The sequence below is a fragment of the Peromyscus leucopus genome, chromosome 20 (genome assembly GCF_004664715.2).
Source record: "Peromyscus leucopus breed LL Stock chromosome 20, UCI_PerLeu_2.1, whole genome shotgun sequence".
Lineage (NCBI taxonomy): Eukaryota > Metazoa > Chordata > Mammalia > Rodentia > Cricetidae > Peromyscus > Peromyscus leucopus.
This window is the reverse complement of record NC_051080.1, coordinates 7,442,803-7,458,930: the sequence shown is the minus strand read 5'-3', so window position 1 is coordinate 7,458,930 and position 16,128 is coordinate 7,442,803. Positions and strand designations below refer to the sequence as shown.

The following is a 16,128-nucleotide window of genomic DNA, read 5'->3' as shown; positions in this document are numbered from 1 at the left end:
ACATTTCTTATCCCAGACCACACAGGGGAGCTCTTTTTCTTTTTCACCTGACTATGGGACACCACCGGAGTGTGAAACCACCCGACGGGAGTCTCAAGTTTCCCTGGGGGAAGGGCTGCTTCCAGAGGAACACTGCTGTGCAACTTGGCAAAAACCAAGACCCCCCAACAATGAAACCAGGTGCGTATCATGAAAATTGGTGTTCGCGCAAAACAGCCTGACCAAACCAGTATGGCGTGTCTGTTACTCCAGGGTGACTGTCATAAAATGCTCAACGCTAGCATAGCTTCACAGTTGGTGAGGACAGTCAAAGCTGATAGGGACTTGAACAAACCGTGCATGGAGTGGGGGTCAGAGGTGGCTTCTGCCACCTGGAGGCAGATCATGGGTTAGACGGGAAAGCACCCAGCTGTAATAATCTCCAGTCTCTAATTTTATGACATGTGCTGTATTTATCTTGCACGCATTTACTAAATTCTTGCTTTAAAAATGTGAGCCTCGTTTCAACTATAAGACTGAACAAGGGGCACTGGTTCTTTGACTATTATATGGAGTACATTGCTGAACTGTAGATACTGAAGTCGTGAAAAGAAAGGTGTGACATTTATTGGAAAGTGGTGGAGGGGGTGATGAGTCAGGCAAGTCACAAATGCAAGCTGGTGTCCTTTTTAAAAAGGCAATCCAAAGAACAGTTCATTGCGATCATGGGACTGTTTTATTATCACATGTACGGGGCGATGTCTTTCTTGCCAGGAGCCACTCACACTGACTGGTAGGGACGGAAAGGGTTTTCGTGGACACTCAGGAACAGCACATACGATGGAACACAGCTGTCACCCTTCCTAGACCATCACCATCACCCCCTTCCTCTAAAACCTGTTCACACCAGAGCTAGCTCCCGGCAGCCGTTTCCGGTCTCCATGGTCTCCATGGTCTCCATGGCCTGCCACCTGTATTTGAAGAGATCAGGGTACAGGCTTGACTCTACTGGCCAACTCGTTTATCTGGAGAAACTGAGGTGGTTGAGGGCCGAGACTGACTGCAAGGATCTGGAGTGAATGTTCCACGATTGTCACTGGTCTCTAGAACAAGCTACTTTTGGGACCTACAAGGCTCCATTTGTTTAATCCTCTCAAAAGCCCCATCCCAAAGTTCTACCAGCTGCTTTCTGGTTATGCTAAGCCGCAGGTTTCCTTCACCTTCCTTCCAGAAATGCAGCCAAGTCCTCTCCAGGTGAGAGGCTGTCCAACTCAGGACACACAGCCTTTAGGAATAAGTACGCCCTGAATGTTCCAGGGGCTTTGTGGAACCTCTTGGAAATGGCTGGCTCACTCATTAGGGTGCCATTCCAAACTGAGTGGACCCACCCTTGTGTATTCCTAATTTTAAATAAGTTGGTACTTAAAATTGTAACATAAAAGAAAGCACCATCTCAGAACCAAGGGTGACAAAGCAGTCATCCTTCCCATGTCAACTGCCCAGGAGGGGTCAATGAATGCCTGGTCAAATACCCAAGAGTTCTGCCACTTTGTAATCACATTGCAAATCCGGACAGTATAGTTTTAAGGAACCTTCTCAAGCCACTCTGCTTTATGTGCCCTAAGCCTTTAAGGCTCAGGCCATACCCGAGTTATCGGAGGTGACCTTTCAGGTTCCTAAGAAAGCCATGCTGTCTCACACAGTACACACCCATCAAACCAACCTAATGGGAAAGATTCCTGAAGTGTGCACCAGGGTAGCTTCCGAACACCAACCGGCACTGCTGTAGACTCTGCCACGCTAGAAAAGGGTGGTTATCTCCAGCAGGGGAGCCTGAATCTCTAACTGAACCCTGTAACCCCGAGATGCTCTATAAGACCCAAGTTGTCTTCCATAACTAGAACCACGTTAGTGTGGGCACTTCCTGAGTGCCAGGCAGTTTTACGAGGGACCTGATAGGCCTCATCCCACTACCCGAAAGAAAAGAAGGCTGTTTAGGATTAAGCATGTATTTATTTTAGTTCAGTTAAAACAAACATACATTGTTTCATTGAAACCGGTGTAGCACTCTTTGCCAACAAGCCACGGCCGCCTGTTGGCCTCTAACAGTACAGGGGGACATGTACATTATATACACAACCAAGGTTCTCCCATCTTCCCTTGTGGTCACATTTGATGATGTTGATAGCATGTTGTAGCTACTGCATTTTGAAAATTTAGACCTCATTTAAAATGTAAATGAGATTTAACTTAAACTGATGTCCAATTAGCTTATTGCAAATGCAATTTAAACAAGTTATTTTCAATTTCAGTATTTATACACAGTGTCAATTTTTAATATTGTATTCTCTGTACAAGTACTCTGGAGACTTATATATAATGTAAATTCATCAAAATGCAGTTAAGAAACTTACGGGAATATATACATTTGAACCCAAGACCCAGTTCCAACAGTAGTATATACAATCTATTTACAAATACATATGGACAATGTATGTACAGTTTATCATAAATATTGAAAAATAGGTTAGCTTTAATGGATTAATGCTGCTCTATAAATAACAGTACAGTTATAACTGAAATGTCCATGGAAGACTGCAATGTAAAAACGAGGTGTCAGGACAGTGGTTTTAATACTGAAGACTGCTCGTGAACGGGAATTCAGTTTGGGATCCTCAAGGCAGGTCAAACAGCCTCAAGCGTTGGAATTTGGCCTAAAAATTCATTTTGAACCTTATCTTGTGCTCCCTCACAAAAAGGTTTGGAAAGTCCACACGAGTTGGCTGTGAACAGGATTTTCTCCTCCACTTCTTCCTGGTTGCCATGGCACCTTCTCTCGGATGCTTGTTTCTCAGCATCCCTGGCAGGTCTTATCAGCAACTCTTTCCAGGACTTCAGGCGGAAATGCTAATTCCTGAACTACAGGTGAGGTTCTGGATTTGAGAAATGAAAGCAGCGTGGTCGAGTGTCTTCCACTGCCTCTGCTCCTAGACGGTCCCCAGAGGTTTCACAAAACGGACCATTGGTCTTACCCAATGTAGCACGCCCAGACGTCTTCCAGTCTGCCAGGGTCTTGAAGAGCAGACACATCTTGGCTAGGAATTTAGCCACATATACAATACAAGACTGTGTAACAAAAAACCATGTGCGCCACATTTCTGGCCCTTGCCTCAAACTAAAAATACTCAGTTCAAGAGATAATCTCAAGAGCCAGATGGCCAATTGATGATTCCACTTGCTTCCCTTAACCACTTAATGGAATTATGTATATTAGATCTTAGACATTATGCCTGATGAGCAAAGTACCACATTATTTAATAATATATTCACCATACACCGTTAACATACAATAAATGTGCTCTTAAAGCCAAGCTTGAAAGTAATGTTCTCACTTTTAACTGGAATTGAAATGGAAAGGTAAGCATGCAGTCGGACCGGGAACTAGAGCACAACCAGGTTGTACTAGTTCCTCTTAACTAATCATTTGTTCGATGTAAACAAACAATTCTGCATTGTACAAGAATGAGATGACAGTCCAGCGCGAGTTAAGAGGCTTACTGCATGGGAAACCCAGTGGTCTTTCTGCCGAGAACTCGCAGTGTGCTGGCCGCGGCGCAGCCTGTGGGTCAGACCTCTACTGTGGTCACAGCAGGAACACAGCTGAGCACGTGTTGTCAAGTAAAGCACGCTTCCAGGAGACGAGCACTGGAAAGTTGCACTTCCCATTGGAGAATTCTGGCCTCTTCTGCCATTGGATGCTCATCTCCACTTCTGGAAGCAATGTTTTAAAGGGCTGGCCCAAAAGCACGACCCAGAGCTGACAATACAACTCTGGACCCAGACGCAACTGAATAAACCCTGTTTTACCCAATTGCACTAACTATTTGGTACCTCAAAATCAGTTATTTCATTTCCAACAGAAATATCTGCACTGTTTCCCAGCCTCGTAGGTTGAAGACATCAACATTTTAGTTTTAATGAACCAGTTACCTGGAGGCAGAGGGCGATGAACAGAGTTCACCTGATTTGGTGCAGCAGTTAGTTACCAAGTATCCTTTAAATGAAATTTGAATGAACAAAACAAAACTATGCTAATTCATGGTACAACTTTTCTTAACATTTTCCCGAAAATGATTTTGGGTAAAAAAGTATTTGGCTTATAATGCCTACAAAAAAGGCAAATAATTTCATAATACTAATATTCATTTTTAAATATCAATGAAATTGTTTTTTACGGAGTTTATTGACAACTGGTTCTGGATAAAGTTCAAATAGTGCTTCTGAGGTCTTTTAAAGTATTTTTTTTTGGTACAAAAAATAAGTGTTTTTCTCAATGCTTATTTCAATACTTTGCTGTAAATTAAGTGTTTTTCACATCGAATGGTTCCATTAGGCACATTCAAGTAAAATCACAAAATATCCAAGTTAAACAATGACAGAGCCAAGCATGTGGCTTGATAAAAAGTTAAAAGTTCGTCCATTCTCTGGAATGGAATAAATAATCACTTCCCTTAACCCAAGACTCGTGGTTTTGCTGTTAAGATCCATTCCCTAACACACAGATAAGTTTCTTTAAAAAACAACAAAAACAAAATACAAAAATAAAAAAAAAAAAACCCAAAAGAATAACAACAACAAAAAAACCAAAACAAAAAAAGAAAAGTTCCACTTATTCTGCATCCAGAAGAACCAGCGAGGAATCTGCACTTCAAAAGGAAGTGAACCGAAAGCGTCGGGTGCCATCTCTGAGCAAGCCGAGTGTTGACTCAGCGCGGGCGGGCGGGCGGCAGATGGACCATCGAGTTTGAGTGGTGCCATTAGTGGCCACCTGTGGAGGCGTTGTGTACCCAATCCAGGACGATCAAGGCTATGCTTCCGATCATCACCACTATGCCACTGAGGAGAAACAGCAGGGCCTGCAAGAAGTGGAGAAAACTCGGTCAGCGCGGGAGGTGCCATCACGTCCCCCCCAGTTTTTACCTGACTGAATCTTAACGGCTTTAAGTGATCAATATAGGCCTAAGAGGCCTATATTGTTGAAGCCTTTTGAACTTCTGTGATTTTTCATTTTTTTCCTCAAGCAAAAAAAAGCTTTTCTGCTGAAACCGAGTTGGACTGGTTTTTTTGGATGTGCGGTTTTGGTTTTTTGAAGCAAATATTAAGTCACAAAATCAAGCCTAAATCTGAGTGTTGGAGGGAACACGGACGGACATTTTCTTCAGTGCAGCTATAATTCCTTGCCCATGTCCCTGTAATTAACTCATAGATTTAAGGAGTTGGACTGTAATGAGTCTTTTTCTGTCCCGCCAGCTGCCAAATAACAACGCAAAGACTTATTATGAAAGCTTGACCTATAGCTTAGGCTTGTTCCTGACTAGCTCTTGTAACTTAAACCATTTATATTAATTTATGTTCTATCCCATGGCGTCACCTCTCTCCCATCTTGCACCTCCTGTTTCCTCTCCTCTTTCTTTCTCTCCCCAGAAATCCCGCCTATACCTCTTGCCTAGCTATTGGTAGTTCAGCTTTCTATTACACCAACCACAACAATACATACACCTTCACAGGGTGTACAGACACCCCACATTAGACCTTAGTTTGCAGGTGCCGCCCGTGCTCAATAGTTTTGTCTCCCCAAGAAAAGTTCACCCCCATTTACTCCCAACCTCATTCTTCAGACCAGAATAGAACAGCAGCGGGCAGGTAGGGTTGGTAGTCCTCCATCCCTAAGTACCCCGCGCTAGGATGCTGGGTTGTGCTTAGCGTGGTCTCCCCTTCGAAACAAGATGCAACCCAACCCATCCATAGTGAACCTATTCGGACGGAGAAGGCACCCACAACTCTACTCAGGAACGAGACTGACCGGTCCCACTAAACAGACCTCACCTTCCTGTAGCCTACACCTGATGTGCACACTGGCACCCATCATCCGGGGCACGAATAATTATGCCAATACCTTTACACTGTGCATCAGTAACTTCCTGCGATTACGTTAACTGCTGCACAGCTAACTTGGACTTCCGCTTCCCATTTCTTCCGCTAAGCACTTCCGGACTCTAACTTCCGGAGAGAGATTACTGCAAGTACCCGCCGGCTTTACAGTCCCCTCTCACTCACCCCAATCTTCTGCACGGATCGCATCGACTCTTTCTTCACCAACTTGATGTAGAAGGCAGACGGAAGGATGAAGATCAGCATGGCCGCTGCCGACGCACCTGGGGAAAAAAAAAAGACGTTGCTCCTTTGAGAACCCGGATCTGCTTCTCAAGCCTTCGTATTCCAGGCACGTGAATCGAAAACTTACCAATGAAACCGAAGATGTCCCTGATGGTAGGGACAAAGATGACCAGCAAATTGGTGAAGGCCAGGATAGACACGGTGATGACGCTATGACGCCACCAACTGAACTCTTTCGCGGCACACAGTAGATGTGTCACAGAACTCCGGATCTGGGGGGGGGGGGGAGAGAAAGGTACCATTTTTAGTATTTAACAATCCACCAAGTTTAATTAATGCAAAGACTTCACAAGTATTTGGCAATGTACCAATGACAGTTTTTCTAGAGAACTGATACTCCCTCCCTCCCATTTTCTGCCCCACGATCACCTGGAATCCACACTGTCTATTATTCACCCCTGCCAACCCATCCCCAGTGTGGCATTACCGTGAGTTCCCTTCCTTACACCTCCACGCCCGGACCCATGCTAGCTGCTGCAGGAGCGGGTGGTTACCTACCGGGAAAATAACCACTGGGACAGTGAGGGTGACGGCCATCAACACGGCCAGACGCACAACAAGGAGAAGGATGTCAGTCCCCACGACTGAAGAGTAGGTATGAAGCAGTTCCGACTCGACCTGTCCTGTGGGAGACAGGGACCAGGGAAAGCTCTCAGCGTGGTTTCCTCTGGGGACCGAGGAGCAAAGCTACCTGACAGTGAAATCTGCACTGAACTTATTAGCTAGTCACAAAATGACTGTAAACTAAGCGGCTAATAAGATTAATCTGGAATTATGGTTAATGCAATTAAAGTAACATTGGAGGAAAAATTTTCTAAATACCGCGATTTAGCCACATGACCTCCAGTAAGAACAGGGGCTAAGTGCCTAAATCCCACTCTGGCTTGTGTGTGTGTGTGTGTGTTGTGTGTGTTGTGTTGTGTTAGTTACAGCTAAAGGTAGGAGCAGAGACAGTGTGAGCGCAACAGAGACAAGGCTATCACAGAAACACCACCAAATGGCTCCCATGTGCTTCTGAATCTGGACCCCAGGAGATACCGATTAAGCCAGACTGGAACTCTTTAAACTATACACACGATAATAATACCAGTTTCATTCCAACACACGCACCTCTCTTTTTCTTAAGTGAGGCATCACTTACCGTAAAATGTCAGGTATCCAAAGAGAGCAGCAAGCAGATACATGAGGAACATGGCGAAGAAAGAAATCTTGGACACATTCATCATCCTCCTCCGGCTGCGGCTGCACAAGGGAGGGAGAGCAGAGCGTGGCCGTCAATGGCGTGAGCACGTGACAACCTAGTGACAACCTACCGTCTCAGGACGTCCCCCACCAACGCTGTCAGATCAAGTACGTACCCTTTCAGCTCTTCGTAGATGGGAAGCACGGCAGGATGGCAGACGAAAGAAAAGGTCAGGATTGGCACGGCGTACACCGTCTGAAAAAGACGGCACACCCTTGTCAGTTCCCAGCTAGGCTTCAGGGGTTCAAAACCAAAGCCCACATTCAGTTCACTTCAGTGTAACTGACCCCCGTTCTTCAGTTCTGTTGACCAGGTGTGACCAATAACTGACATCTGCGACGCACGCCACTTTGACGTCATGGGCTTATTTCACTTGTATTCCTCGTCTAAGGGGGAGAACCCGACACTACCGTCTACTTCTCCTTTTCTTTTTCCTAAAAGGCATCTATTACGGAGCCTCCATGTATCTCAAGAGATATTTTAAAATTCCAAATGGGCGGTTTCTTCTTATATCCTTCCCTCCCTGAAAATTTCCTCCCAGGACACAGGGACTGCAACTAGTTACCTGGGAGTTGAAGATGAAATACTGCGGCCTGCAGCAGTCGGCGACGGTGGCGTTAGATGTCACGTTGGATGCCAGGAGGGCCAGGGCCGCCTGTGCTGATGTGCCGTTCACCGTTTCATTGACCATCAAAGCCGCCACCGGGCAAGGAATCTGAAACTTCTTGCAAATCACCTGAAATGTATTTTGCGTTTGTTAAGCGGAGTAGTTTTGACGAGAGCTTTAAAAGGGTGTTTTTCTACCCAAAAAACCATCACCTACCACAATCAGAAAGAACATCATACACAGCAAAGAGAGGCCACTGGTATACCCCAAGTACCCTGGAGAGGAAGGAGAGAGAGGCTTTGGGTTAATCAAACAGGGTTGGAGAACAGAGCGCAAGATGCTAACTAGGGCCACCAATGGGGTGTTATGGCCAGCAGGGGGCTCCACCGCTGCATTTTAAAAGGGTCTTGTCCCACTGCCGTTCCCAAAGCAGGTGCTCAGAGAGCCTTCTTCTAGCCTTCAGTCATTTCTGGTAGACCAACTGCTAAGTCCCTAGTGAGAGGGTCCCTCCAACACCCTTTAGAAACTCCTTGCTTGCCAGGCAGGCGGTGGTGGTGCACGCCTTTAATCCCAGCACTTGGGAGGCAGAGGCAGGCGGATCTCTGTGAGTTCGAGGTCAGCCTGGGCTACAGAGGGAGTTCCAGGACAGTCTCCAAAGCTACACAGAGAAAGCGTGTCTTAAAAAAACAAAAACAAAACAAAACAGAAAACCCAGAATGCGTTTGCGTTCGGCTCACCTAGGTTCCTCAGCAGCGACAATGGAAGGATGAGCACCAGAGACACCAACAGGACCAGGTAGTCACCATTCAGATACCACAATCTGAATAAGAGGAAAACCAAAAATCAACCCCGCGTCTGACTCGGAAATCCGACACACCGCACGTGAAAAGGACGGTTTAGGGGGGAGAAAAGAGCACCCCTTACTGGAGACAGGGCTGACTCTGTAACCATGCTTCGTGAGCAGTCAGGGTAGAGGTGGGGAATGGAAACCCTGGCTTCTGCAGCGCTCTGTGCTCTGGGCAGACTGCCAGCTCATTCATAACACGAAACGCGCCTTAGAGCTTGATACCAACGTTAGGGAACAAGGCTGCTCTGTGCAGCCAGTGGGCTTATCTCTCGGTGCTCTGAGAAACACTGGACACCCACGTTCCCGTCCTCGCTTGTAATGTCTACCACTGGAAAGGAGGACTACGGGAAGACTCCTCAGACATTTGTGAGCAAGTCTATCCGTGAAGCATTTCAGTTAAGTTTCCACTTAGGTTAAGATGCACAGGCAACCATTCTCCTCCCCCAAATTTAGACTGCACCAACCCCCCCCCCACCTCAACCAGAACTTATTTCAGGTTATCATATAGTAACACCTTGACCCACCTTGATGTCAGAAAAAATAGTCAAAAGGTTATTTCTGAAACTGTATGTTCCCTAAGTTCTAGGACTGTTTTGTTTTTTCTCTTTGTAGCCAAGGCCTATTCGGGCTGGGTATGGTAGTGGCATGCACTTCCATGTTCCATCCCAGAGGCAGGGGCGGGCGGAACTCTTTGAGGTCGAGGCCAGCTGGAACGGAACAGGGAGACCCTTTCAAAAATAAAGCCACTCCTTTGTATAAGCTCCATCTTCCAAGTTCTAACTCGCCATGGGTTCCACTGCACTCACGGCAGTAACAAGGACCCCACAGGAAGACAATGCTGAAAGATCAGCGTGTTCAACTAAGACTCTAAGAGCACAGTGGAGATCCACACTTCTCGGCTCTGAGGCTGCAACTCTGTGCAAGCTGGGAACAAATGAGCCTTGGCTGTTTATATTAGGCCCTGCTCCTCCCTGGGATGAGCACTGCTGGGAAACTTAACATTCTACAGCACAGCTGGACAGTTGCTGGTTTTCTTAACTATTTTAAGCATGACTGGGTTTTTTTTGGGGGGGGAAAAAATGAAACCTGTCTTAACCAGCAGCTATAATAAGCGTCAGTATCAACAGAGATGAATTCAAGCACTATTAAGGTTCTGCAGCCAGGTCTGCCTATTTGCCGTTCCAAGTTAAGAGCAACTTGCTGCAAAACTCATCATCAGTTTGTGGGGCACTACTTGCCAGAAGTATTGACAAGAATACTTGTGGAAAATTTATTGATGAACTGTTAATCCAACTTTGAACAAAAAAAAAAAAAAAGGTATCTGCCATTGTTTCCATGGAGTAACCTTACTGAGCACCTACCCATTCGTATCTTCAATGTTCATTAACGCCTTGATCACCAAAGGTAACTCATATTTCACTATGAAGAGGTAGCTGGACATAGCTAGAGGAAAACAAAATTAAACCATTACAAGCGCAAAACGCGGCCTGTGACACTCAAGCCACGTGTCACCACCTTGTGCTGCTACCAGAGGAAGCCTACCCCACGTGCCCTTTCCAAACGTACCTCCAATGTTCTGCATGGTGATCGACCCAGAGGCTGCCAGCTTCCCAGCCAGTCCGAACGCCTTGTGCCCTAACTGTTCATATAATAAAGATCCTGCATCGAAGAAGAGAGGAATCAAACGCTCTGGAAGCTCTGCCCCATCCCAGATCAGGACAGGCAGAAATTACGGGGGTGGGGGAGTAGGGGGTGGAGTGGGGGGAGATCAGGAATGCTACTGTACCTCCTTCATTGGCAGTCTTCAAGAGGAGATGAACAGAATACAAGGAAAATATCGACACAAATGTCAAGAGAATTCTGAGAAAAGGAAAAGGCACGTAGTTAATAACAAGCAGGGCTAGCCATTTGAAAACACCTCCCGTCTAGAGCAGCGCTGGCGGTGTCCCTCCTAACTCTTGTCTGATCTGACACTAACTCACAGGCCTCAGGTGCGCCTCACAGTATTAAAAGCAATGTCCGTTCTGTGCCAACCACAGGAGACTGCGAAGCCCCCAGTCTCGGGGAGGAGAACCTTGTATTCTGGCTCCGGTACCGTAATTATCTACATGCCTGCCATGGGTTTCCAATGGTTTCATTTAAAACTTGCCATTTAAACCTGGTCCACATGGCTTTTTATGCCACTCAATACATGGGTCCGGAGAGGCCAAGACCCCATGGACCAGACAGAGAAAACGAGACAGGTGGAACTAACATGTCGTCACACTATAAAAAAATGTACTAACCAATCAGGGAGGTGACAGCCGTGGAGACACAAATCGCTACACACACCCCCCAGTGAAAAATCCTGAGCACTAGAGTGAGTTATCAGCTCCACCCTCCTTCCACTTGGATTGGAAAACTAAAGAAGGACTAATGGGATCTCTAACTGCACTGTTTTCCTCGAGGGTACAGGTTTCTCAGTCAAGTTCCACTTTCCTTCTACGAAGGCAAACAAGGCAGCGATTAAAACAGAAGGAAAAAAAAAAACCCAGCAGATATGCAAATGAGATAGCCACATGAATGTTGACCTTGTATGGGCAAACTGTACACTCTGTAAGGTGCCGGCTAAAGAAAACAGAAGAAAAAAAAAGTCATCAGCACACAAAGTACGGGCTGTGACTTCCATCCTAAGGTCAGACCGTTAGGACACCCGGTTCCCGAGGTGACACTACGCACTTGACTTCTTGGAAAAAAGTCGATTTAAAAAAAAAAAAAAAATTTAAAACATATTAGGTACTATGTCTTACACGGAGACGACAATGGATTCCATGCCCTTCGAGGTCACTTTCCACCTCAAGATTTAACTCTCTTTAAGAGGTCAACTAGCCATCTCAGAATGTGGCTTTAACACCTTTACGTATAATTTACCTTTACATATGATGTAAATAAAAACTCACATAATGAATAAAAACTCACACAATCTTGGTATCATTTAGCCATTTATTAAAATGGTTAATCAGACACATAGTAAGCTACGAGTTCCAAAAGTTCAAGGGTAACACGGTAAGTTTTACTTTCAGTTATGAAACAAGTTACCAATAACCACATTGGTAGCATTTTAAAGCCTGTTTTCCAGTTTTCATGGCAAGAGCTAGGAAGGGTTTCAGACACTTAATTTTTGATTCCAGCCATTTAGAGTCCCATCAAAAAAAACTGAAATCTCAGGATGTGCTATAACTAAAGTTCCTGAGGCTTCATTTTGGCAAGAAATGCCCCCCAAATCCTCACCCTAATGTTTCTAGTACCCAAAGCCAGGCTTAACATTAGTGTGGAATTTCACAAAGCTGTGCTTTCTTCCCATGAACTTTTTATCATGCTGGAGAAAGTAACTTAAGTAGAAGGTAGCCATCGGCCAACCAAAACAACTGTCATGAAGGGGGGGAGTGTTTCTTATTTGTGTGTGTGATTAATTTGGCATCAGAGGGGCTTCTACAGAAACTGTGTCAGCCACACATCCACAGGCAGTCTGAAACTACACTCAGTGAAATCTACACACTTGGACCTGTACATGCTTTTGTCCTTGGAAATAACTTTTCTGGCTACCTGTTCTCACGTCTGATGGTGCTGGGAATCATACCCAGGAATCGTGTATGCTAGGCAGGCACTCTACCACTGACTGGTACTTTTAGCCCATTTCTCTTCAGTCACATTCCCTAGGGGCCAGTTACCCCAAAATGAGTAAGAACCATCTTCCAACCTCTAAACATGAATTCTGGAAAGCAGAGGATCAACTCATTAACTTTTTAAAAAATGAGTAGGCTCTTATTTAGGCATCATACAGATCTGGAAAAACATCATTTAAAAAAAAGAAAAAGTCAATTTGCTTTTTAGCATCCAGAAAATTATGACTCACTTGTCCTAACACCAATATGTTCTGGGCTAGGTAAATACCACCACACCTTTATCCAGAACTTTCTTTTCCTTATGTTTGTAAGGACCAGAGGTTTTGGGGGAGACTGTCCACTTGAGAAACCCACTTGGAACTTCACTTACTGTAATGTTGGCTTCTGTTTTCAACCAAACGTTAGTTACTCTAGACTCCACGGTTCTTTTACTGACCCTCACCTGTCTGTTTTAAGCGCTACCTTCTTTTCTCTCTAACTTGCTTTCTTGATGTCGTACAGTAGTATGTAGTAAAACAGTTTCAGATTTCTTAGATCAACTATGTGAACTGCAAATTCTGTTTTCTGGAGCCAAAATATGTTTATCGTATTAACTGCCCTGCATGGCAGACTCGCTACTTACACATACTTACATAAAAAGAGCAATTCCAGTATTAGCCATGGCATAAGAAAGCCCAAGGATTCCACTGCCCACAATCGCATTGCTCAGATTAAATACTGACATTCCAAAGGAAGTAGTACCTGGATGCTACATAGAGGGAAAAGGATAACCAAACATATAACAATAATTAAAAGGAGAAAACCAGCTTCGGGCAAGTTAGATTTGAAATCTAAAAGTAACACTATTCTTTTACTCCATAAAGCCAGGCACAGAATAGTATTTGCAACTTACAAAGTCTGTTTCATACTTCTTCTTCCCCAAATTTGATTCAAGTAAAAAGTTCTGGTTTTCAGGATCCACGTCCACATAATGGCTGCAAAAATTAAAAAAAAAAAAAAAAATTAAAAAAGGCCCTTGTAACCCCGACTAAGGAATCCGCAAAAATCATGCTTTAATGCACAAGAAGTCAAACAGCCCTTGAGTTCTGCTATGACACCTTTTAGTTAATGCATAAGGCGTCATCACCCCGGCTAGGTCTTCCCCGAGATACCGTCGGTCATGCAGTTAACAACAGGGTAATTTAGAAGGCTACTCTCTCCTGGGGCTAATGTGAGCAGGAAGCTGGGGCCCCAGGCTAGCTTCCCGGTTCCCGGGTGTGAGCGTCACGAGCCGTTGCTCCAGCCCCGAGGCGACCATGTGTGCAAAGCCGGGTTGCTTGTTTATTTATTTATTTACATTTACGGATTGCAAAGCGCACTTCTCCCACCTTTTCAGAGCAGCCTGCTTGGTGGGGTAGGAGTAGTTGAAGTCACTGTTGGAGCTGTAGCTGCTGCTGTCCTCATCCGGGGAGATGTTGAACCTTCCCATCTCGGTCTTCTTCATCGCGGCTCCGGGAGGAAAAAAGTGTGCTCGGCGGACGCGCGGCGGCGGCTGGCTGGCTGGCTGGCTGGCTTCCTTTTGTCCTTGGCGGCGCACGGGCTGGCCCTCGAGGCGGCCTCGCCTGCGAAGGTAAGAAGGCGGCGCGTCAGGACTGCGGCGCCCGCCCCCGACCACGTGACGCCGCCGGGCGGCGCAGCGCGGCTGATTCATCCCCCGCCAGGCGAGTGGAAAAGTACCAGGCGCGCGAGGGGCGGGGGCGCGGCGAGGGGCGGAAAAGTACCGACGGCGGGGCCGCGAGAACAAAGATGCGCCCGCCGCGGCGCCCCTCCAGCCGGCCGCGGCGCCCAGCCCGGGCCGTCCCCCGCCCCCCGATCCCCGGGCCGAGCTTGTTGACCGGCGCACGCCGAGCCCTCCAAGCCGCCGCGGGGACCCGGCCCCCGGCCCCTCCTCCGCCCCGGGGAGGAACTGATGCAATACCGAGGGGCGATTGTCAAAGCCCTCGCGGCTCGCCTTTCCCCAACCCAACCCCATGCCCGGGCTTCACGTTCGCCGAGTCCCCAAGATCCGGGGTTGGGGGGGTGCTCGCTGCAGCCCAGCGACCGCGCGCGCGGCTCGCCCTCCCCTTAACGGGAAAGGTTGCGGCCGGCTGCCGCCCGCCCGCCCGCCCGCTCGCCGCACACCCCGGCTCCCGCCGCCGCCACCACCACCGCCGCCGCCGCCCCTCCCCCGCCTCACCTCGGTGCTCTTCCCTCCGAGCTGGCCCACCTCACGGCAGCGTCACCCCCGCTGGCGGTCTCGGTCACACCGCGATCGTATTTAAAAACAAAAAAAAAAAACCACGAGACGAGAAAAAATAAAAAAAAAAATAACAGCGACAGATGCGCTCAAGATTTCCCCCCCGCCCCGCAATCCAACAGGCAGAGAGGGCTGGTTTTAATGAAAAGGATGATTATAGCTTTGGATCTTTGTTGTCTTTGTTTTCTTTTTTGTTTTTGTTTTTAAAATTTTCTTTTAAGAGCGGGGAATGGCGGCCGCGATCCTCTCCGGCGGAGACCGAGAGCAGACGGTGCGGGCGAGCGGGCGAGCGGGCGGCGGCGGCGTGGCGCGGTGTGGAGCGGGGCTCGCGAGCGCTGAGTTATAGCGGCGGAGGCCGCCGCGTCAGTGGGCGGGGCGGGGCCGCCGGGCGCTCGCTCGCTCGTCTTTGTGTATCAACACCACCACCTGGGGCTCCGCCTCCGGCCCGCGTCCCTCTCCCTCCCGCCCGGCTGCCCCGCACCCCGGACTCCAGGGTTTGGGGGGGTGGGTGGGAGAGAGACGAGGGAGGCCCATCGCACCCCTCCTCCCCGCGCGCGGCTCCCGCTGCACCGCTGCAGCCCCGTGGGTGGCCGCCACCCACCCACCCCCCGGTTTGCGTTGCCGTCTGGAGCCTGCTCCCCTAAAGATTCCCTCCCATCCCAGGCACCCAACACGGCGTTTCGGGGGGACACATCCGGCATGGGTGTCCTCCCCTCCACCACCACCCTACCCCGCAAAGAAAAAAAAAAACCCTTTTCCAGCCCGTGACTTGAAGATGTGCGTGAAGGGTTTTTCTCCTGCACAACTTGAGCCCCGCGCTGCCTGGCTACCCTGGGGGGTCGGCTTGTGCTCTCGATCTTTCCACCTAGATCTGCTTTCACTCCCCCCGAACCAGCCTCTGAGGACGAGGGCGAGCGGCTCGCCCGTTCGTTCCGTTTCGGGATAGACTTTTGGGTACGCACGTGCGACAGCGTTCCTGGGGAGGTTTCCCTTGGAACAGAAAGCCAGACCCCACGTAAGAGGGGATCGGGGATCGGGGCTGGGGGACCCAGCTCTCCCGAGGCCGCCTAGGAGCGGTCCCGTTCCCCCGGTGGCTGACACTTTCTCTCTTGCCACCCACCCCACCCCAAGCTGGGAGCTGTGTGCTGTTAGCCACCTCCCCGGGCTTCCACCCAGCGCGCCCTGGTTGGAATGCAGGCCTGGAGCTTTCTCTCCAGCCCGGATCGGTCGGGGTGCTGTGGTCTGGCATGGGGTGGGGGGTGGTTCGGGCGGCTC

General features: G+C 48.0%; 1 protein-coding gene across 2 annotated transcripts; it reads right to left on the bottom strand.

Annotated features, from left to right (window-relative positions):
• Window positions 1–1,972: 1,972 nt before the first annotated feature.
• On the bottom strand, window positions 1,973–15,186 carry Slc38a2 (solute carrier family 38 member 2). 2 transcript variants are annotated; one of them, XM_028859789.2, is made up of 16 exons: window positions 14,794–15,186; window positions 13,946–14,179; window positions 13,471–13,552; window positions 13,211–13,326; window positions 10,700–10,773; window positions 10,480–10,572; window positions 10,275–10,356; window positions 8,804–8,886; window positions 8,283–8,341; window positions 8,025–8,195; window positions 7,575–7,654; window positions 7,358–7,458; window positions 6,715–6,839; window positions 6,284–6,428; window positions 6,097–6,194; window positions 1,973–4,895 (listed from the first exon to the last, which is right to left on the bottom strand). In XM_028859789.2, exons 2-16 carry the CDS (start codon window positions 14,059–14,061, stop codon window positions 4,797–4,799), a joined length of 1,524 nt encoding a protein of 507 aa, XP_028715622.1. In that variant the 5' UTR covers window positions 14,062–14,179; window positions 14,794–15,186; the 3' UTR covers window positions 1,973–4,796. The 2 variants fall into 2 exon arrangements, with proteins under 2 accessions (XP_028715622.1, XP_028715623.1); XM_028859790.2 differs by lacking the exon at window positions 13,211–13,326.
• Between the last annotated feature and the right edge of the window lie 942 nt (window positions 15,187–16,128).